Genomic DNA, 23,046 nt, shown 5'->3' on the forward strand with positions numbered 1-23,046 from the left:
TGCTTCTATTTGCACTCACCTGCCTACTAACATCGTGATAACATGTTTCATCACTGCAGTATTGTGTGACATTGTTCTGAATTGATGAGTTCATCAGGTGTGTCCTATGAGCTGGTGTGAAGGTGTGTTGTCCTAGTGCCTACTTCCTATAGTCACCTGTCTACCAGTCCATGCATTCTTTCTACCCAGTCACAAGAAAACCTTGATCTTGTTTGAATAGGTATCTCCATACATTGTAGTAGGAACAGTGACTGTCAAACTAAGGATCATAATACTGGGAAACCTCGGATTCAAACCCAAGATCAGTACATCCTGGCAACACAACACAACTCAAAGCACTTTATTTTTCCTTAGACCACTTGGCCACCCGGCCACCCATTTCCCCTTAATTATTACCTAAGGTCATCCAAATTCTGTTAGAAATTGATGAATTAATACAACTTGATCTATTTTTGTAGACAGATTTGATCATGTATATAAGCAAGGTTTTCACTGAATTTGGCTGTTGGATTTTGAAAATATTTCAATTTTGAAACTGCATAAAATTTGATAAAATGCCTTGGGAAGGCATTGAACAGTATGAGCATAGTCTTTTGGTGGATTCAGTTTTGTATAAACTATGATTACCGTAGTCTAACTTTCTGTAGTACATTTTGCATACCCAACTTGTGTAAGTTTCCTATTAATGGCATTGAGTATATAGCATGTGAAAGATGACACCCTTCTGCTACATATTCCCGATCTGTCACTACCCAGTCCCTGATGTGTCTATACCATGACGCATGACACTCATGGTAGATGATATAGCCTTCCACACTTGGACATAGTTCATCATGTTGATCAGATTATCCTTCAGTTGCTGGTGTGTAAAGTACATGTGAAATCCAAAAGTAAATCCAAATTCTTCATGTAGTCATGATTTGTAGATGAATTTTAAGTTACGTCATCACATCAGTTATTTTTCAATTAGTTATGAATAAAATGAATATGTTTGTTTTTTTAAATGTGATTTTCTTCTTTTATTGTATAGATTGTATCTGATTTGACCTATATTTTGAAGCTATGGATGCATGGATGTTGACTAAGTAGGTCTTGGTGGTGTATCTTGCAGCTTCCAAGCTGACCGACACTGATGGCTATGTGGTTCACATGGAGTACAGTCCCACGCTGGGCGGATACAGCATGGTGCTGTCCAGCGGCAAGGCTGTCTTTGTCATCCCCCCTTCCTCCAGATCAGAGAAAACAGTGAGTTGATGAAAGGAACCAGATGGGGTGGGCAGGTGATGTGTGGTTCACAGTGAGTCAACCAGTTGGAGCTAGATAGGGTGGGTGGGTGATGTGTGGTTCACAGTGAGTCAACCAGTTGGAGCTAGATGGGGTGGGTGGGTGATGTGTGGTTGACAGTGAGTCAACCAGTTGGAGCTAGATGGGGTGGGTGGGTGATGTATGGTTCACAGTGAGAACCAGTTGGAGCTAGATGGGGTGGGTGGGTGATGTATGGTTCACAGTGAGTCAACCAGTTGGAGCTAGATGGGGTGGGTTGGTGATGTGTGGTTCACAGTGAGTCAACCAGTTGGAGCTAGATGGGGTGGGTGGGTGATGTATGGTTCACACTGAGTCAACCAGTTGGAACCAGATGGGGTGGGTGGGTGATGTGTGGTTCTCAGTGAGTCATCCAGTTGGAGCTAGAAGCTGTGGGAGGGTGATGTGTGGTTCACAGTGAGTCAACCAGTTGGAGCTAGAAGCTGTGGGAGGGTGATGTGTGGTTCACAGTGAGTCAACCAGTTGGAGCTAGAAGCTGTGGGTGGGTGATGTGTGGTTCACAGTGAGTCAACCAGTTGGAGCTAGATGGGGTGGGTGGGTGATGTATGGTTCACAGTGAGTCAACCAGTTGGAGCTAGATGGGGTGGGTGGGTGATGTGTGGTTCACAGTGAGTCAACCAGTTGGAGCTAGATGGGGTGGGTGGGTGATGTATGGTTCACAGTGAGTCAACCAGTTGGAACCAGATGGGGTGGGTGGGTGATGTGTGGTTCTCAGTGAGTCATCCAGTTGGAGCTAGAAGCTGTGGGTGGGTGATGTGTGGTTCACAGTGAGTCAACCAGTTGGAGCTAGAAGCTGTGGGAGGGTGATGTGTGGTTCACAGTGAGTCAACCAGTTGGAGCTAGAAGCTGTGGGAGGGTGATGTGTGGTTGACAGTGAGTCAACCAGTTGGAGCTAGATGGGATGAGTGGGTGATGTATTTGTTTGACAGTGAGTCAACCAGTTGGAGCTAGATGGGGTGGGTGGGTGATGTGTGGTTGACAGTGAGTCAACCAGTTGGAGCTAGATGGGGTGGGTGGGTGATGTGTTTGGTTTTTCAGTGAGTCAACCAGTTGGAGCTAGAAGCTGTGGGTGGGTGATGTGTGGTTGACAGTGAGTCAACCAGTTGGAGCTAGATGGGGTGGGTGTGTGATGTGTGGTTGACAGTGAGTCAACCAGTTGGAGCTAGATGGGGTGGGTGGGTGATGTGTGGTTGACAGTGAATCAACCAGTTGGAGCTAGATGGGTTGGGTGGGTGATGTGTGGTTGACAGTGAGTCAACCAGTTGGAGCTAGATGGGGTGGGTGGGTGATGTGTGGTTGACAGTGAGTCAACCAGTTGGAGCTAGATGGGGTGGGTGGGTGATGTGTGGTTGACAGTGAGTCAACCAGTTGGAGCTAGATGGGGTGGGTGGGTGGGTGATGTGTGGTTGACAGTGAGTCAACCAGTTGGAGTTAGATGGGGTGGGTGGGTGATGTGTGGTTGACAGTGAGTCAACCAGTTGGAGGTAGATGGGGTGGGTGGGTGGGTGGGTGATGTGTGGTTGACAGTGAGTCAACCAGTTGGAGCTAGATTGGGTGGGTGGGTGATGTGTGGTTGACAGTGAGTCAACCAGTTGGAGCTAGATTGGGTGGGTGATGTGTGGTTGACAGTGAGTCAACCAGTTGGAGCTAGATGGGGTGGGTGGGTGATGTGTGGTTGACAGTGAGTCAACCAGTTGGAGCTAGATGGGGTGGGTGGGTGGGTGATGTGTGGTTCACAGTGAGTCATCCAGTTGGAGCTAGAAGCTGTGGGAGGGTGATGTGTGGTTCACAGTGAGTCAACCAGTTGGAGCTAGAAGCTGTGGGAGGGTGATGTGTGGTTCACAGTGAGTCAACCAGTTGGAGCTAGAAGCTGTGGGAGGGTGATGTTTGGTTCACAGTGAGTCAACCAGTTGGAGCTAGAAGCTGTGGGAGGGTGATGTGTGGTTCACAGTGAGTCAACCAGTTGGAGCTAGAAGTTGTGGGAGGGTGATGTGTGGTTCACAGTGAGTCAACCAGTTGGAGCTAGATGGGGTGGGTTGGTGATGTATTTGGTTCACAGTGAGTCAACCAGTTGGAGCTAGAAGCTGTGGGGGGGGTGATGTGTGGTTGACAGTGAGTCAACCAGTTGGAGCTAGATTGGGTGGGTGGGTGATGTGTGGTTGACAGTGAGTCAACCAGTTGGAGCTAGATTGGGTGGGTGGGTGATGTGTGGTTGACAGTGAGTCAACCAGTTGGAGCTAGATGGGGTGGGTGGGTGATGTGTATTTCATAGTGAGTCAACCAGTTGGAGCTAGATGGGGTGGGTGGGTGGGTGATGTGTGGTTGACAGTGAGTCAACCAGTTGGAGCTAGATGGGGTGGGTGGGTGATGTGTGGTTCACAGTCAGTCAACCAGTTGGAGCTAGATGGGGTGGGTGGTTGAATGATGTGTGGTTGACAGTCAGTCAACCAGTTGGAGCTAGATGGGGTGGGTGTGTGATGTGTGGTTGACAGTGAGTCAACCAGTTGGAGCTAGATTGGGTGGGTGGGTGATGTGTGGTTGACAGTGAGTCAACCAGTTGGAGCTAGATTGGGTGGGTGGGTGATGTGTGGTTGACAGTGAGTCAACCAGTTGGAGCTAGATGGGGTGGGTGGGTGATGTGTATTTCATAGTGAGTCAACCAGTTGGAGCTAGATGGGGTGGGTGGGTGGGTGATGTGTGGTTGACAGTGAGTCAACCAGTTGGAGCTAGATGGGGTGGGTGGGTGATGTGTGGTTCACAGTCAGTCAACCAGTTGGAGCTAGATGGGGTGGGTGGTTGAATGATGTGTGGTTGACAGTCAGTCAACCAGTTGGAGCTAGATGGGGTGGGTGTGTGATGTGTGGTTGACAGTGAGTCAACCAGTTGGAGCTAGATGGGGTGGGTGGGTGATGTGTGGTTCACAGTGAGTCAACCAGTTGGGGATGTTCACACAGCCCAGTTTTATGTATATACACTAATGTGCTGTCCAATGAAAGTCTTTTTTAAAAATGAAAACAGATGTAGTACAGAGCCTTTGACTCTCTGGTCTGTGAGATGGTGCAAGATATAGTGTCATCAATGTGTGAAGTAAGTGAAGCTTGTATTGTATTTTCAGAGTGCCCATGGTGTTTGGGCTCAGGATTTGTCGAATGCTACCTCTCTCGCAGTCAACCACAGATACAGGCTCATAGCATTTGGATGTAAAAGGTAAGATTATTAACAATTACAAGGGATAAATTTGACAACTGGGACAGAATTGAAATGACAGATTATTTCCGTACTTCATGTTCGTGTGCCCTTCACTGAAGCTTCATAATGCAGATTCAAGGGTTTATCTGGACCTGATCAGGGGCAGATATTCAGTCCAAAGTCTACAGCAGATGTCGGTACAAATTCCCTAATAGGAATTATACATATTAATAACTAATGTTACAGCTTTGTAGGAGTGACTTTGGTAACCAAGGAAAAACTGTAAAACTATAAAATTTATGTTCTATGTATGAGCGACTGTTGCTTGTCTAATATTGTTTTGACTACATGGCATCTGTGAAGGACTCTTATGGATTGTGTTGTTTGTTTCAGTGGTGAGGGGATCGTGTACATGATAGATGAAGTAGTTGGAGCACTGGAAATCTCACATAAACTAGTCATCTCTAGCAGGGACTACCCAGGTAGGTCAACACCGTCATTTAGACACACATAAACTAGTCATCTCTAGCAGGGACTACCCAGGTAGGTCAACACAGTCATGTAGACACACATAAACTAGTCATCTCTAGCAGGGACTACCCAGGTAGGTCAACACAGTCATGTAGACACACATAAACTAGTCATCTCTAGCAGGGACTACCCATGTAGGTCAACACAGTCATGCAGACACACATAAACTAGTCATCTCTAGCAGGGACTACCCATGTAGGTCAACACAGTCATGCAGACACACATAAACTAGTCATCTCTAGCAGGAACTTAACAGGTAGGTCAACACAGTCATGTAGACACACATAAACTAGTCATCTCTAGCAGGGACTACCCAGGTAGGTCAACACAGTCATGTAGACACACATAAACTAGTCATCTCTAGCAGGGACTACCCAGGTAGGTCAACACAGTCATGTAGACACACATAAACTAGTCATCTCTAGCAGGGACTACCCAGGTAGGTCAGCGCAGTCATGTAGACACACATTAACTAGTCATCTCTAGCAGGGACTAAACAGGTAGGTCAACACAGTCATGTAGACACACATAAACTAGTCATCTCTAGCAGGGACTACCCAGGTAGGTCAACACCGTCTTGTAGACACACATAAACTAGTCATCTCTAGCAGGGACTACCCAGGTAGGTCAACACAGTCATGTAGACACACATAAACTAGTCATCTCTAGCAGGGACTACCAAGGTAGGTCAACACAGTCATGTAGACACACATAAACTAGTCATCTCTAGCAGGGACTACCCATGTAGGTCAACACAGTCATGCAGACACACATAAACTAGTCATCTCTAGCAGGAACTTAACAGGTAGGTCAACACAGTCATGTAGACACACATAAACTAGTCATCTCTAGCAGGGACTACCCAGGTAGGTCAACACAGTCATGCAGACACACATAAACTAGTCATCTCTAGCAGGGACCACCCAGGTAGGTCAAGCTAGTCAATGGTCATCACATCCATGGCTATATGTTGCTGTAAAGACACACTTGCACTGACAACACATCCATGGCTAGTCATCTCTAGCAGGAACTAAACAGATAGGTCAAGCTAGTCCAAGGTACTGTGTTTGCACTGATGTCATCAAGTTGCGAGCGCATGTTCGAATCTAAAGAAATGACGTCAGGATAGAACAATGTTTTATCATGAAATAAACCATGCTTCGTTCTTCAATGTTCTTTGCGATTTAACGTGTAGCTATTTTATATATGATTATAACACTATCCATTACATGATAATAACACTATCTATTACATGAAAATAATACTATCCATTATATGACAGTAACACCATTAATACATGATAACACTACCCTCAGATGCTGCCTCTATAGCTGGCTCGGTGCAGTGCATGAAGTGGACACCAGATGGCACTGCCATTGCTCTCACATGGAAGAATGGCGGCTTCTCCTTGTGGAGCGTGTTTGGGGCATTGCTGGTCTGTACACTGGGGGGGGATTACAGGTGAGTCTTCCGTTACACGGTGGGGAGGAGCACCATATTGGAATAAAGAAGGCGTGGAGCTGTGCTCGTAATATCAATCACTAGATTGTCTGGTCCTAGACTTGATTATGTACATGCTGCAGTCATTAGGCTGGAATACTGCTGATTGTGGCGTTAATCAAAACAATAATATATGACCTGGTGATTTGTAAAACATTGTACCTCAATGATAAGGATAATTTGTCTGGTCCAGACTTAACATGCCGTCAACTTGTAGCTGCAAAACATTCTGATTGTGGTGGAAGACAAAATTTACTAACTTAAATACAGTGGCTTACGAGTTGCATATTTCTCCGAGGGGAAATAAACCTTGCTATCATTGGTGGCAACTTAGTTGCATGCTCTTTGACTGTATGATGGTGATGATGATGAATTAAATATTTACATCCATATTACCGATGTTCACTCCATTTTTCTTCCTAAATAGATTTTATTTGAAGCACAAACTGTAAGATATCAGTAAATTACTGTCAATTATATCTGAATCTTACGTGATCCCTGTTTCTTTCCAGCTCCCCGAAGGAAGGCATTCACCTGTACCCTTCCCCTGTCAAGTCTATGGTGAGTCTTCTGAGAGGTGGATGTCATTAACACCAGTAACATAGCTTACTTGGGAGGTAGCCGGCCACTTTCTGGATGACCAACCCTCAATATGACAGGTTCCATAAGTGCCACTGCCCTTGGGGTTTTCAGTGTTAGAGTTGATCCCCAGCAATGTATGCTTGTTGTAAGAGGTTCCTAAATGGATAGGGTGGTCTGGCACTGTGACTTTGTTGTCTGTGATCATAACCATCACAGGACATGGGACTTGTTCATAATATCAATCACTGGTCTGTCTGTCAATTATTTACAGGCCATATCATATTGATGGAATATTACTGAGTGCAGCATTGAACAACAAACGTACACGAGCGACACATCTGCTATGTGAGCGGTGTTCTCACTCACAGGACCATGTAACTAATAATAGTAACAAAAAAACTCGCCTCGTCTATGATTTTTTTGCGAGTTTTTTATTGTTATTATTATTAGTTACATGGTCCCGTGTCTCACTCTACTGTGTGTCCTACGATACCTGATTCAGCAGCTTGCGGAATGATCGCTGGATGATGACAACTGATGTCATGCTCATACTTACTAGATCTGGTTTAGGATAAAATCATCTTCAACATTTCTCTTTGATTTCAGGAGTGGGGTCTAGAGGGGTACCATCTATGGATGATTTCAACACTGTGTGAAGGAGGCACGACCCAGGAGAAGAAAGGGGAGGGAGAGGAGAACGGGGAGGGGATCTACGAGCAGTGTCACAAGTCAAATCTGTTGCAGTTCCAGTTCCTAAAGAGTGCCCTATCAGTCAACCCATGCATGGTGAGTTGTTTATCAGTCATCCCATGAATGGTGAGTGGTTTGTCAGTCAACCCATGCTTGGTGAGTTGTTTGTCAGTCAACTCATGCATGGTGAGTTGTTTGTCAGTCAACCCATGAATGGTGAGTGGTTTGTCAGTCAACCCATGCTTGGTGAGTTGTTTGTCAGTCAACCCATGCATGGTGAGTTATTAGTCAGTCAACCCATGCATGGTGAGTTGTTTATCAGCCAACCCATGCTTGGTGAGTTGTTTGTCAGGCAACCCATGCTTGGTGAGTTATTTGTCAGTCATCTCATGCATGGTGAGTTGTTTGTCAGTCAACCAATGCTTGGTGAGTTGTGTATCAGTCAACCCATGCATGGTGCATGGTTTGTCAGTCAACCCATGAATGGTGAGTTGTTTGTCAGTCAACCCATCCTTGGTGAGTTGTTTGTCAGTCAACTCATGCATGGTGAGTTGTTTGTCAGTCAACCCATGAATGGTGAGTTGTTTGTCAGTCAACCCATGCATGGTGAGTTGTTTGTCAGTCAACCCATGCATGGTGAGTTGTGTATCAGTCAACCCATGCATGGTGAGTTGTGTATCAGTCAACCCATGCATGGTGAGTTGTTTGTCAGTCAACCCATGTTTGGTGAGTTGTTTGTCAATCAACCCATGCATGGTGAGTTGTTTGTCAGTCAACCCATGCATGGTGAGTTATTAGTCAGTCAACCCATGCATGGTGAGTTGTTTATCAGTCAACCCATGCATGGTGAGTTGTTTGTCAGTCAACCCATGAATGTTGAGTTGTTTGTCAGTCAACCCATGCATGGTGAGTTGTTTATCAGTCAACCCATGCATGGTGAGTTTGTCAGTCAACCCATGCATGGTGAGTTGTGTATCAGTCAACCCATGCATGGTGAGTTGTTTGTCAGTCAACCCATGTTTGGTGAGTTGTGTATCAGTCAACCCATGCATGGTGAGTTGTTCAGTCAACCCATGCATGGTGAGTTGTTTGTCAGTCAACCCATGCATGGTGTGTTGTTCAGTCAACCCATGCTTGGTGAGTTGTGTATCAGTCAACCCATGCATGGTGAGTTGTTTGTCAGTCAACCCATGTTTGGTGAGTTGTTTGTCAGTCAACCCATGCATGGTGAGTTGTTTGTCAGTCAACCCATGCATGGTGAGTTATTAGTCAGTCAACCCATGCATGGTGAGTTGTTTATCAGTCAACCCATGCATGGTGAGTTTGTCAGTCAACCCATGCTTGGTGAGTTGTTTGTCAGTCAACCTATGCATGGTGAGTTGTTTGTCAGTCAACCCATGCATGGTGAGTTTGTATCAGTCCACCCATGAATAGTGAGTGGTTTGTCAGTCAACCCTTGTATGGCCCTGAGGGGATTCCAAGTTAGAATCTGCCCCCCAAAACCTATGCTTGTTGTAAATGTAAGTGGCAACTCAATGAATCAGTCTCAGTGATGGTCAGTCTCAGTGACTTTACTGATTGTGTTTGTTGGATGCTCATAGTTTCAGTCAAAAGTTTGTCTGGTCCAGGTTAAATTATTTACATGACATATCACTGGAATAGTGTGTGGTTTTAAACAGCAAACAACCCTTGTATGTGGTAGGTTGTGTGCCAATTAACCCTTGTAGTCGGAGCAGTGTGTCAGTTGAACCCTGTGTGTTGAGCGGTCTGTCAACCCTCTATATTTTTGTTACAGGCCAACCATGAGCATGTGTTCCTCCAGGGGGAGGATAAGCTATACATGAGTACTGGAGACACCATCTCCCGGACCTCTAGTCACCATCACCATCACCACCACCATCACAACTCTCCGCACATACGCAACAACACCTCATGTCTTCTAGGCAATGTGTTCATTGGCAACAAGCAATGGCAGGTCATCCCTATATCACACAGCTATCTGGCCAGCAATTGGCCAATCAGGGTGAGTATAGTCCCAGGATCAGCCCTATATCACACAGCTATCTGGCCAGCAATTGGCCAATCAGGGTGAGTATAGTCCAAGGATCAGCCCTATATCACACAGCTATCTGGCCAGCAATTGGCCAATCAGGGTGAGTATAGTCCCAGGATCAGCCTATATCACACAGCTATCTGGCCAGCAACTGGCCAATCAGGGTGAGTATAGTCCCAGGATCAGTCCTATATCACACAGCTATCTGGCCAGCAACTGGCCAATCAGGGTGAGTATAGTCCCAGGATCAGTCCTATATCACACAGCTATCTGGCCAGCAACTGGCCAATCAGGGTGAGTATAGTCCCAGGATCAGCCTATATCACACAGCTATCTGGCCAGCAACTGGCCAATCAGGGTGAGTATAGTCCCAGGATCAGCCCTATATCACACAGCTATCTGGCCAGCAATTGGCCAATCAGGGTGAGTATAGTCCCAGGATCAGCCCTATATCACACAGCTATCTGGCCAGCAATTAGCCAATCGGGGTGAGTTTAGTCCCAGGATCAGTCCTAAATCACACAGTTATCTGGCCAGCAATTGGCCAAACAGGGTGAGTTTAGTCTCAGGATCAGTCCTATATCACACAGTTATCTGGCCAACAACTAGCCAATCAGGGTGAGTTTAGTCCTAGGATCAGTCTTATATCACACAGCTATCAGGCCAGCAACTGGCCAATCAGGGTGAGTATAGTCCCAGGATTAGCCTATATCACACAACAATCTGGCTAACAATTGGCAATCAGGGTGAGTATAGTCTCAGGATCATCCCTATCACACAGCTGTCTTGCCAACAATTAGCCTATCAGGGTGAGTATAGTCTCAGAATCATCCCTATCACTCAGCTATCTGACCAGCAGCTGGCCAATCGGGGTAAGTTTAGTCCCAGGATCAGCCCTATCACACAGCTATCTGGCTGTGCTATGCATCTAAATAGTTTTTGCCAGGGCTCAGGTAAGACAATTCCCAGTCTGACATTTTGTACCAACCCTTGAGATCTACAGCTGGTTCCCCGGGTAGGATTGGACAATAATGGGTTGGGTACCCAGGTAGTAAATCTTTACTTGTCCCAGCCCTAGTGTCAGTCTTCAAAAACATAAGCGCAGGTTTATGACAAGGCATGTTTTACCTCTTCCAGTATTCAGCAGTGGACCGAGCTGGGCAGTGTGTGGCGGTGGCAGGGAAGACCGGCTTCGCTCACTATGCTCTCTTTAACAGAAAGTGGAAGCTGTTTGGGAATGAAACACAGGTAAGTCTCACAGCTAGAACAGCCAAGAATTAGCCCTTGAAAATCAGTTATATAATGCAGGTGACTGGTCTCATTCCCTTATTACCCCATTGAATGTATTCAGTATATGGAAGGGAAGCTCCTTGGGTTGTTGAACATGTGTTGGTGTGAGTTTGATGTGTTGTGTGTGTGATGTTGTGTGAGTGTTTGATGTTGATGTTGTGTGTGTGATGTTGATGGTGTGTGTGTGTGTGATGTTGATGGTGTGTGTGTGTGTGATGTTATGTGTGTGTTTGATGTTGATGTTATGTGTGTGTTTGATGTTGATGTTATGTGTGTGTTTGATGTTGATGTTATGTGTGTGTTTGATGGTGATGTTGATGGTGTGATGTTGATGGTGTGTGTGATGTTGATGGTGTATGTTTTGTTGATGTGTTGTGTGTTTTTGATGTTATGTGTGTATTGTGTGTGTGATGTTGATGGTGTGTGTTGTTGATGTTATGTGTGTGTTTGATGTTGATGTCGTGTGTGTGATGTTGATGGTGTGTGTTGTTGATGTTATGTGTGTGTTGTGTGTTTGATGTGTGTGTGATGTTGATGGTGTGTGTTGTTGATGTTCCTTGTGTGATGTGTGTTTGATGTTGATGATGTATGTGTAATTTTGATGTGGATTGCGGGAGCAGGTGTGATGTGTGTAAAATGTTGATTGTGTGTCATGTTGATGTTCATGATGTGTGTGTGATGTGTCTGTTATTGATGTGTGTCTCATGTTGATTATGTTGTGTGTGTGACGTGTGTGGGATGTTGATTATGTTGTGTATGTGATGATGTGTGTGTGATGTTGATGTTAGGTGTGATGATGTTGATGGTGTAGGTGTGGTGTGTGTATGTGATTTTGATGTTGATGTGTATATTGTGTTGTGTGTGTTGTTGATGTCTGGAAGATGTTGATTATGTGTGATGTTGATGTGTATGTGGTGTTGTGTGTGTTGTTGATGTGTGTGTCATATTGATAATGGGCGTGGTGATGTTGATGTTGTGTGTGAGATATTGATGATGTTCTGTGTGTTGTTGATGTGTGTGTCATATTGATAATGGGTGTGGTATTGTTGGTGTTGTGTGTGAGATATTGATGATGTTCTGTGTGTTATTGATGTGTGTGTCATATTGATAATGGGCGTGGTGATGTTGATGTTGTGTGTGAGATATTGATGATGTTGTGTGTGTTATTGATGTGTGTGTCATATTGATAATGGGCGTGGTGATGTTGATGTTTTGTGTGAGATAATGATGATGTTCTGTGTGTTATTGATGTGTGTGTCATATTGATAATGGGCGTGGTGATGTTGATGATGTGTGTGAGATATTGATGATGTTGTGTGTGTTATTGATGTGTGTGTCATATTGATAATGGGCGTGGTGATGTTGATGTTGTGTGTGAGATATTGATGATGTTGTGTGTGTTATTGATGTGTGTGTCATATTGATAATGGGCGTGGTGATGTTGATGTTGTGTGTGAGATATTGATGATGTTGTGTGTGTTATTGATGTGTGTGTCATATTGATAATGGGCGTGGTGATGTTGATGTTGTGTGTGAGATATTGATGATGTTGTGTGTGTTATTGATGTGTGTGTCATATTGGTAATGGGCGTGGTGATGTTGATGTTGTGTGTGAGATATTGATGATGTTGTGTGTGTTATTGATGTGTGTGTCATATTGATAATGGGCGTGGTGATGTTGATGTTGTGTGTGAGATATTGATGATGTTGTGTGTGTTGCAGGAGCGAGACATGGTTGTGTCAGGCGGCATCACTTGGTGGAAGGACTTCATCTGCCTGGCCTGCTACAACATCCCAGGGCAGAGGGACGAGGTGAGACTTTCCTATGTGATACAATCAAGGAATTAGAGGTGTTTCCCTTTCTTGCTAACAGTCTTATCTAAAAGATGAATCTGAGGACTGCTTATGTTTCTTAAAAATTATTTGGTTTTCAAATATCAAATACATCGGAAATATTGTTGGACTGACAAGTCAAAAGGTGACTATTGGCTAACTGGTACTTTATCTTTTTGTTCATTTCTGAAATTTGTTAACAGAAAAACAGATCCATAGAACAAATAATTACAAAAAAATGCCTTAGAAATCTGTCATCTGTTAATCCTGTTTCAGATCCGATTCTATCCCCGTGGCACTAAGCTGGACAACACGTTTGCCCAGATAACCAAGGTGCCTGCTCAGGTCCTCCTCCTCAACACATTCAGGGACATCCTCATCATCTTCTGTGCTGACAGCCATGTCATGCTCTTTAGTTTGGAGAGGAAAAATACTCAGTCAAGTAAGTGAAAATCATATTGATTGAACGGACCTGTAGTCATAAAGCAAGCTTATTGGATGCTATAGCTATGTTAAGGGAAGACTAGTTTAGGTGGAATTTGTAGTACTAGAAGGCTTTATAAAAGGCATGTAAAAAAAAAGTTTTTTGGTCTGTTAATTCGAAGTTTATGATCTATATCTGAATAACACAGAGGCAATGTATCATTTTCTTACATGGCACTGATAAAGATGTCTCATCTTAGACTGGAAATGGGTGATTGATTGTGGAGCAGAGTTGCTCTGTTTTCGTAGTATTTTTCAGTGGACATGTCTTTTGTGTTGTTTCAGATCCAGCAGTTACAATCAGCAAAATTCAGGAGGTGCCCCTCAACCAGTTTATTCCCCACCCCCTGTGTGTAGCTGGCCTCACACTCACCTCCCTCACATCCGAGTCAGGTAACATATAAACTATACAGGTGCCCCTCAACCAGTTTATTCCCCACCCCCTGTGTGTAGCTGGCCTCACACTCACCTCCCTCACATCCGAGTCAGGTAACATATAAACTATACCGGTGCCCCTCAACCAGTTTATTCCCCACCCCCTGTGTGTAGCTGGCCTCACACTCACCTCCCTCACATCCGAGTCAGGTAACATATAAACTATACCGGTGCCCCTCAACCAGTTTATTCCCCACCCCCTGTGTGTAGCTGGCCTCACACTCACCTCCCTCACATCTGAGTCAAGTAACATATAAACTATACCGGTGCCCCTCAACCAGTTTATTCCCCACCCCCTGTGTGTAGCTGGCCTCACACTCACCTCCCTCACATCTGAGTCAAGTAACATATAAACTATACAGGTGCCCCTCAACCAGTTTATTCCCCACCCCCTGTGTGTAGCTGGCCTCACACTCACCTCCCTCACATCTGAGTCAAGTAACATATAAACTATACAGGTGCCCCTCAACATGTGGCCACACATGTTTTTGGCAAAAAATTAAATTATTCACTTGTCAATATATGTAAAAAATAGTTCCATCTATTCCAAGTTGAAATTAATTCAAATGTTGGTTCAAGATAATGTATACTTCACAAACAATTCTCCATTCCTAAAAAAAAATTGAGCGTTGAAACAATAGAATGACGTCACAGATGTGTTTTCATCTCCACCCACTCACACTTACATCCCAGTCAGGTATGATATACACAAGACAGGTGCCCCTCATCCTCAACCAGTTCATCCCCCATCCATAGGAAAGTAAATGGCTCAAACTCTAGACAGTAAGATAAGAAGTAACATCTATTTCATCATCTATATATTGACATGTTCACCAATGATCGTTTGTCAGGCTGATTCCACTTAGACCAGACACTCTTTGAGAAGATTGTTTGTCAGAAGACATATGGAACGTTTGTCATCCATCACATTTGACCCTGTTGTACTTCCCTGCTTGCAGGAACACAAATCAAGCATACATCCAAAGAAGCTGAGAGTATGTTGCTGAATGTGTCGGGCAAACTGTTGATGTTTCAACGAGACCGCACCGGTCCTCAGATCAAAGATGAAGATCATAAATATAGATCGGTAGGTGACGTTTTCGTTAATGCAGCATGCTGTACTTGTTACTTTCTCACGACTCTGTAAGAGAGGAGATGCCATGCAGTACTTTTGGTTTGCTCACAACACTGTATTCCCATGAAGATCCGAGTTAGAATAGGTCTTCAACTATCCATGCTTGCAGTAAAAGATGACTATGCTTGTCATAGGAGGTAATTAACAGGATCAGGTGGTCAGGCTTGCTGATTTCGGAGATGCATGTCATTGTACCCCAATTGCGTAGATCGATGTCAATCACAGGATTGTCTGGTCCAGACTTGATTATTTACAGACAGCCGTCATATAGTTTGAATAGTGCTGAGTGCGACATTAAACAACAGACAAATAACAACCAACCAACAACACTGTAATACATGATTTCCAACAAAATGAAAGCAGAGTTATTGGATGGTTGCAGTGAGTGATTGTGTGTCGTACTCCCTGATGGCATGGCAGTAGAGTTACCTATGATGGTGATTGGATGGTTGCAGTAAGTGATTGTGTCGTACTCCCTGATGACATGGCAGTAGAGTTACCTATGATGGTGATTGGATGGTTGCAGTAAGTGATTGTGTGTCGTACTCCCTGATGGCATGGCAGTAGAGTTACCTATGATGGTGATTGGATGGTTGCAGTGAGTGATTGTGTGTCATACTCCCTGATGACATGGCAGTAGAGTTACCTATGATGGTGATTGGATGGTTGCAGTGAGTGATTGTGTGTCGTACTCCCTGATGACATGGCAGCAGAGTTACCTATGATGGTGATTGGATGGTTGCAGTGAGTGATTGTGTCGTACTCCCTGATGGCATGGCAGTAGAGTTACCTATGATGGTGATTGGATGGTTGCAGTAAGTGATTGTGTCGTACTCCCTGATGGCATGGCAGTAGAGTTACCTATGATGGTGATTGGATGGTTGCAGTGAGTGATTGTGTGTCGTACTCCCTGATGACATGGCAGCAGAGTTACCTATGATGGTGATTGGATGGTTGCAGTGAGTGATTGTGTGTCGTACTCCCTGATGGCATGGCAGTAGAGTTACCTATGATGGTGATTGGATGGTTGCAGTGAGTGATTGTGTCGTACTCCCTGATGGCATGGCAGTAGAGTTACCTATGATGGTGATTGGATGGTTGCAGTGAGTGATTGTGTGTCATACTCCCTGATGGCATGGCAGTAGAGTTACCTATGATGGTGATTGGATGGTTGCAGTGAGTGATTGTGTCGTACTCCCTGATGGCATGGCAGTAGAGTTACCTATGATGGTGATTGGATGGTTGCAGTGAGTGATTGTGTGTCATACTCCCTGATGGCATGGCAGTAGAGTTACCTATGATGGTGATTGGATGGTTGCAGTGAGTGATTGTGTCGTACTCCCTGATGGCATGGCAGCAGAGTTACCTATGATGGTGATTGGATGGTTGCAGTGAGTGATTGTGTCGTACTCCCTGATGGCATGGCAGCAGAGTTACCTATGATGGTGATTGGATGGTTGCAGTAAGTGATTGTGTCGTACTCCCTGATGGCATGGCAGTAGAGTTACCTATGATGGTGATTGGATGGTTGCAGTAAGTGATTGTGTCGTACTCCCTGATGGCATGGCAGCAGAGTTACCTATGATGGTGATTGGATGGTTGCAGTGAGTGATTGTGTGTCATACTCCCTGATGGCATGGCAGTAGAGTTACCTATGATGGTGATTGGATGGTTGCAGTGAGTGATTGTGTCGTACTCCCTGATGGCATGGCAGCAGAGTTACCTATGATGGTGATTGGATGGTTGCAGTGAGTGATTGTGTGTCATACTCCCTGATGACATGGCAGTAGAGTTACCTATGATGGTGATTGGATGGTTGCAGTGAGTGATTGTGTGTCGTACTCCCTGATGGCATGGCAGTAGAGTTACCTATGATGGGGATTGGATGGTTGCAGTGAGTGATTGTGTGTCATACTCCCTGATGGCATGGCAGTAGAGTTACCTATGATGGGGATTGGATGGTTGCAGTGAGTGATTGTGTGTCGTACTCCCTGATGGCATGGCAGTAGAGTTACCTATGATGGGGATTGGATGGTTGCAGTGAGTGATTGTGTGTCGTACTCCCTGATGGCATGGCAGTAGAGTTACCTATGATGGTGATTGGATGGTTGCAGTGAGTGATTGTGTGTCATACTCCCTGATGGCATGGCAGTAGAGTTACCTATGATGGTGATTGGATGGTTGCAGTGAGTGATTGTGTGTCATACTCCCTGATGTCATGGCAGCAGAGTTACCTATGATGGTGATTGGATGGTTGCAGTAAGTGATTGTGTGTCGTACTCCCTGATGACATGGCAGCAGAGTTACCTATGATGGTGATTGGATGGTTGCAGTGAGTGATTGTGTGTCGTACTCCCTGATGGCATGGCAGTAGAGTTACCTATGATGGTGATTGGATGGTTGCAGTGAGTGATTGTGTGTCATACTCCCTGATGGCATGGCAGTAGAGTTACCTATGATGGTGATTGGATGGTTGCAGTGAGTGATTGTGTCGTACTCCCTGATGGCATTGCAGCAGAGTTACCTATGATGGTGATTGGATGGTTGCAGTGAGTGATTGTGTCGTACTCCCTGATGGCATGGCAGCAGAGTTACCTATGATGGTGATTGGATGGTTGCAGTAAGTGATTGTGTCGTACTCCCTGATGGCATGGCAGTAGAGTTACCTATGATGGTGATTGGATGGTTGCAGTAAGTGATTGTGTCGTACTCCCTGATGGCATGGCAGCAGAGTTACCTATGATGGTGATTGGATGGTTGCAGTGAGTGATTGTGTGTCATACTCCCTGATGGCATGGCAGTAGAGTTACCTATGATGGTGATTGGATGGTTGCAGTGAGTGATTGTGTCGTACTCCCTGATGGCATGGCAGCAGAGTTACCTATGATGGTGATTGGATGGTTGCAGTAAGTGATTGTGTCGTACTCCCTGATGGCATGGCAGTAGAGTTACCTATGATGGTGATTGGATGGTTGCAGTAAGTGATTGTGTGTCAAACTCCCTGATGGCATGGCAGTAGAGTTACCTATGATGGTGATTGGATGGTTGCAGTGAGTGATTGTGTGTCATACTCCCTGATGTCATGGCAGTAGAGTTACCTATGATGGGGATTGGATGGTTGCAGTGAGTGATTGTGTGTCATACTCCCTGATGACATGGCAGCAGAGTTACCTATGATGGTGATTGGATGGTTGCAGTGAGTGATTGTGTGTCATACTCCCTGATGGCATGGCAGTAGAGTTACCTATGATGGGGATTGGATGGTTGCAGTGAGTGATTGTGTGTCGTACTCCCTGATGACATGGCAGCAGAGTTACCTATGATGGTGATTGGATGGTTGCAGTGAGTGATTGTGTGTCATACTCCCTGATGGCATGGCAGTAGAGTTACCTATGATGGTGATTGGATGGTTGCAGTGAGTGATTGTGTGTCATACTCCCTGATGACATGGCAGCAGAGTTACCTATGATGGTGATTGGATGGTTGCAGTGAGTGATTGTGTGTCGTACTCCCTGATGACATGGCAGCAGAGTTACCTATGATGGTGATTGGATGGTTGCAGTGAGTGATTGTGTGTCATACTCCCTGATGGCATGGCAGTAGAGTTACCTATGATGGGGATTGGATGGTTGCAGTGAGTGATTGTGTGTCATACTCCCTGATGACATGGCAGCAGAGTTACCTATGATGGTGATTGGATGGTTGCAGTAAGTGATTGTGTCGTACTCCCTGATGGCATGGCAGCAGAGTTACCTATGATGGTGATTGGATGGTTGCAGTGAGTGATTGTGTGTCATACTCCCTGATGGCATGGCAGTAGAGTTACCTATGATGGTGATTGGATGGTTGCAGTGAGTGATTGTGTCGTACTCCCTGATGGCATGGCAGCAGAGTTACCTATGATGGTGATTGGATGGTTGCAGTGAGTGATTGTGTGTCGTACTCCCTGATGGCATGGCAGTAGAGTTACCTATGATGGTGATTGGATGGTTGCAGTAAGTGATTGTGTGTCATACTCCCTGATGACATGACAGTAGAGTTACCTATGATGGGGATTGGATGGTTGCAGTGAGTGATTGTGTGTCATACTCCCTGATGGCATGGCAGTAGAGTTACCTATGATGGGGATTGGATGGTTGCAGTGAGTGATTGTGTGTCGTACTCCCTGATGACATGGCAGCAGAGTTACCTATGATGGTGATTGGATGGTTGCAGTGAGTGATTGTGTGTCGTACTCCCTGATGACATGGCAGCAGAGTTACCTATGATGGTGATTGGATGGTTGCAGTAAGTGATTGTGTGTCATACTCCCTGATGTCATGGATCGTTGCTCAAGCTATCATTCACTTGTACTTGTCCAGGTTGCTGTGTTTTTTCTAGAATATTGCTGGCTATGCCAATGACTAGCAATCACTGCCTACCTGTTGAGGGGGGACGATGTCTATGTATCTATGTCCATGTACCGCTGTGAGTGGTTATTTATGGAAATATACTATGTCAGTGTCAATGCCATGGAAAACAAACTATGGTACTCATGTACATTCAGTAAAAGTGAATATAGACAAGAAATATGGCATACAGTAAACCTTGTTAAACCAGGCCTCATTAATTCTCCACCCCCTCTTTTCAGATGATAACAGGGGGCACAGGTGGCCCAGTTGTCAAAGGCGCTGCGATTCGCTGTGCAGAGTTGCGTTCCTTAGACACGCAAGAAACCTATGGTTGTGGGTTCGAATCCTGGTTCGCCCCAATTATGTTTCTTGGTTTGTCAGCACCATACCCGTGCTCGTGGGTTTTACTGAAGTGGTAAACGTCTGAGACCTGCATGACTTCGGGCTTTCCTCCCACATTAAGCTGACACGCCGCGTTATAACTGGAATACTGTTAGAGGCGGCGTTAAACCCAGCTCACTCACTCACTCCGATGATTACATTTAGGAACATCTATGTGCATATACGATGGAGATTACTCCCTAATGATGATTCAACATTACAGAAAGTTCTCACTGTTTGTAAAAGTCACCAACAATAATTGTTAGGAAATTTCCAGTCTTGCAAGGTCTGGAGTAATGGGTTTTTGCTGTGATCAGCAAGATAGAAGAAACTAGCAACATGTTCCAAATTTCCATCCGGACATCTCCTTCAACCATACCGACATCAGTGAATCATTTTGTGCCTGACACTGATCATTGTGATGGTTTCACAGTATGTAAACACTATGACGTACGCCATGTACAGTGTATTGGTGTGTCTGCAGGTGCCGTTCTGTCCGCCGTCTGTCGTAGCTACCTCTGTAGAGAATCTCTGGACGACCTCCAGGGCCAACCTGGGCAAGATGCAATTACTGGAGGCCATGTGGCTGGGCTGTGGCTCACATGGGATGAAGGTCAGTCAAAGGCCCAGCTAGCTATAGCCCTCACGCCGCTATACTGTATAACCGTTTGGACTTTATTGAATGGTTTATTGAACTGGGGACTCAAAATTTCACAAACATGGAATAAAATTAACATTTTAGAATTGTCTTTTTGTTCTTCCTATCATGTCTGTTAACCACTTTGACTTTGAGTAAGGAAAATTCAATTATGAGCAGTTCTACACAGGAACTGATGTAACCTTTTAACTTTCAATGTTCATTCACAAAGATATTTCACCCAACATACAACAATTTTAAAAGATTATCAAAGAAAACTACATATTAAATAAGTTTTACTTTTATATTAATGTTTTTTATTTAATTATGAATATTTTCGTTTATTTATTCAATTTTATTCTTGTTTAATTTGCTTTTATTTAAAAATAATCAGTGAACCTGTAATTAAAAAATAGATGCCTTAGTGTCTTTGTAAGATATGTCTGGAGATATTTCCTTTGAGTTGCATAAGCTGTTACTATTGCCTGGTTGCGATCTAGAAATGTGATGTGAAGAAGGAAGATGTTTGAGATATACGGATATCTGTTGCAGGTGTGGTTACCTTTGTTTCCTAAGAATGAAGGAAAAGCTCACAACTTCATGTCAAAACGAATAATGTTGCCATTCAAAGTGGACATTTATCCTCTAGGTGAGTACACAGCAAAGCTTTTGTCCCTGTGCCACCCATAGTGGGGGAGTGTGTAGGTGGCCTCTGTTTGCAAGCTTCCCTCCAGGGAGTCTCTAGGGCTTTGCTTCATGTAGTACCGGTATGGCCTTGTCTAAGGCAGGTGACTTTGTTTGGGTCTAATCACCAAGTAGCAAATGGCTGCCCTTTTGGATGAAATGGTAATGTCAATGCTATTCCTTGTAGAGCCTAGCACAGCATTGGGTTGTATACTCCCGAGGACGAATAGAATGTAATATCAGTTATCACTGATTCGTTAATGTCATGAGACCCGTGAAGATCCGGGGTAGAATAGGTCTTCAGCAACCCATGCTTGTTGTAAAAGGCGACTATGCTTGTCGTAAGAGGCGACTAATGGGATTGGGTGGTCAGGCTCACTGACTTGATTGACATATGTCATCGTATCCCAATTGCGTGGATCGATGCTCATGATATCAATCACTGGATTTTCTGGTCCAGACTCGATTATTTACAGACCGCCGTCATATAGCTGGAATATGGCTGAGTGAGGCGTTAAACAAGAAAGAAAGAAACGTTAATGTCATGAGCTTTTCTATTTTGTGTAATCATCTGCTTTATGTGTCCCCGAATGTCACATTTGGACAATATTTACTCTTGGACAAAATAGAATGAAGAGTAGAGGTTCAGTATTTTCAATATGCTTCGAACTCATTGTCCACCCACTTGGAGACTCCAGGTTAAAGTAGGTCCCCGGCAACCTTTCTTTGCCCTAAGAGTTGACTAAATGTATTGGGTAGTCAGTCTCCGTGACTTTGTTGATTGGGTACTATCATACCAAGATGTCATGGGATATTGCTCATAATATCAATCACTGGTTTGGACATTTGATGCTGAGGATAAAACACGACTCCTTGGTATTGTGTTGTTTGATAGGCATTACTTAGAAGATGACGGATGGCAAAGTAGACACAGTTTATGGATAACAACTTCTTTAATTGCTGTAAAGATGACGTTTCGGTAGAGATTCTTATACTGTTGTCAAGCAAGACTGTTGTCTACTTTGTCTTTGGTTTTGGTTGAAAATGTAAAACAGCAAGTGAGGGAAAAGCCTTAGGTTTTACATTTTTAACCAAAACCGAGGAGGAGTGTTTAACTTACTAATCAACCATCTAAATGCAAGAAATACCAGAAAAAATAAGAAAACATTGGGATACCTTATAGTGAAACAATACAGTATATCTCAGTATAAAAGTAATTTGATCAAAGCATTTAAAAGAAAAACCATTTGCATCATGACGTAAAATTAAACAACCTTTCATCACCTGCCCCGGTGGCTCAGTGGGAAAACAGTTGATTACAAAACTTAACACGATATAAGAGGTTGCAGGTTCATTTCCCTTCATCCTTAATCAAAAGATTTCAATTCTAGTCTTCAATTTTAGAACATTGGGCGTATGAAAAGTTAGTCCAAACACCATCTGCTACTCAACTCATCAGGTCTTTCAAAGAAAAAGTAAAACCTCATACCCGGGAGGAGATCTTTCAAGGAAAAAGTAAAACCTCATACCTGGGAGGAGATCTTTCAAGGAAAAAGTAAAACCTCATACCTGGGAGGAGGTCTTTCAAGGAAAAAGTAAAACCTCATACCCGGGAGGAGGTCTTTCAAGGAAAAAGTAAAACCTCATACCCGGGAGGAGGTCTTTCAAGGAAAAAGTAAAACCTCATACCCGGGAGGAGGTCTTTCTAGGAAAAAGTAAAACCTCATACCCGGGAGGAGGTCTTTCTAGGAAAAAGCAAAACTTCATACCCGGGAGGAGGTCTTTCTAGGAAAAAGTAAAACCTCATACCCGGGAGGAGGTCTTTCAAGGAAAAAGTAAAACCTCATACCCGGGATGAGGTCTTTCTAGGAAAAAGTAAAACTTCATACCCAGGATGAGGTCTTTCTAG

The 23,046-nt window shown here is 44.3% G+C and overlaps 1 protein-coding gene across 3 annotated transcripts in view; it reads left to right on the top strand.

Moving 5' to 3' along the window:
- The window catches only part of LOC124111990 (guanine nucleotide exchange factor subunit RIC1-like), a 78,843-nt gene that overhangs the window by 39,475 nt on the left and 16,322 nt on the right, over positions 1-23,046 (top strand). For all 3 annotated transcript variants that reach the window (XM_048399756.1, XM_048399757.1, XM_048399758.1), the window contains 14 exons: positions 1,112-1,245; positions 4,439-4,530; positions 4,906-4,994; positions 6,360-6,504; positions 7,056-7,104; positions 7,732-7,911; positions 9,611-9,838; positions 11,006-11,116; positions 12,881-12,970; positions 13,268-13,433; positions 13,760-13,867; positions 14,869-14,996; positions 20,301-20,429; positions 21,006-21,102. In XM_048399756.1, coding sequence (XP_048255713.1) covers positions 1,112-1,245; positions 4,439-4,530; positions 4,906-4,994; positions 6,360-6,504; positions 7,056-7,104; positions 7,732-7,911; positions 9,611-9,838; positions 11,006-11,116; positions 12,881-12,970; positions 13,268-13,433; positions 13,760-13,867; positions 14,869-14,996; positions 20,301-20,429; positions 21,006-21,102 — 1,746 coding nt within the window. The remainder of the gene's footprint in view (positions 1-1,111; positions 1,246-4,438; positions 4,531-4,905; positions 4,995-6,359; positions 6,505-7,055; positions 7,105-7,731; positions 7,912-9,610; positions 9,839-11,005; positions 11,117-12,880; positions 12,971-13,267; positions 13,434-13,759; positions 13,868-14,868; positions 14,997-20,300; positions 20,430-21,005; positions 21,103-23,046) is intronic.

Source organism: Haliotis rufescens, unplaced genomic scaffold (assembly GCF_023055435.1).
Source record: "Haliotis rufescens isolate VD_foot unplaced genomic scaffold, xgHalRufe1.0.p SCAF_2, whole genome shotgun sequence".
NCBI classification, from domain to species: Eukaryota; Metazoa; Mollusca; class Gastropoda; order Lepetellida; family Haliotidae; genus Haliotis; species Haliotis rufescens.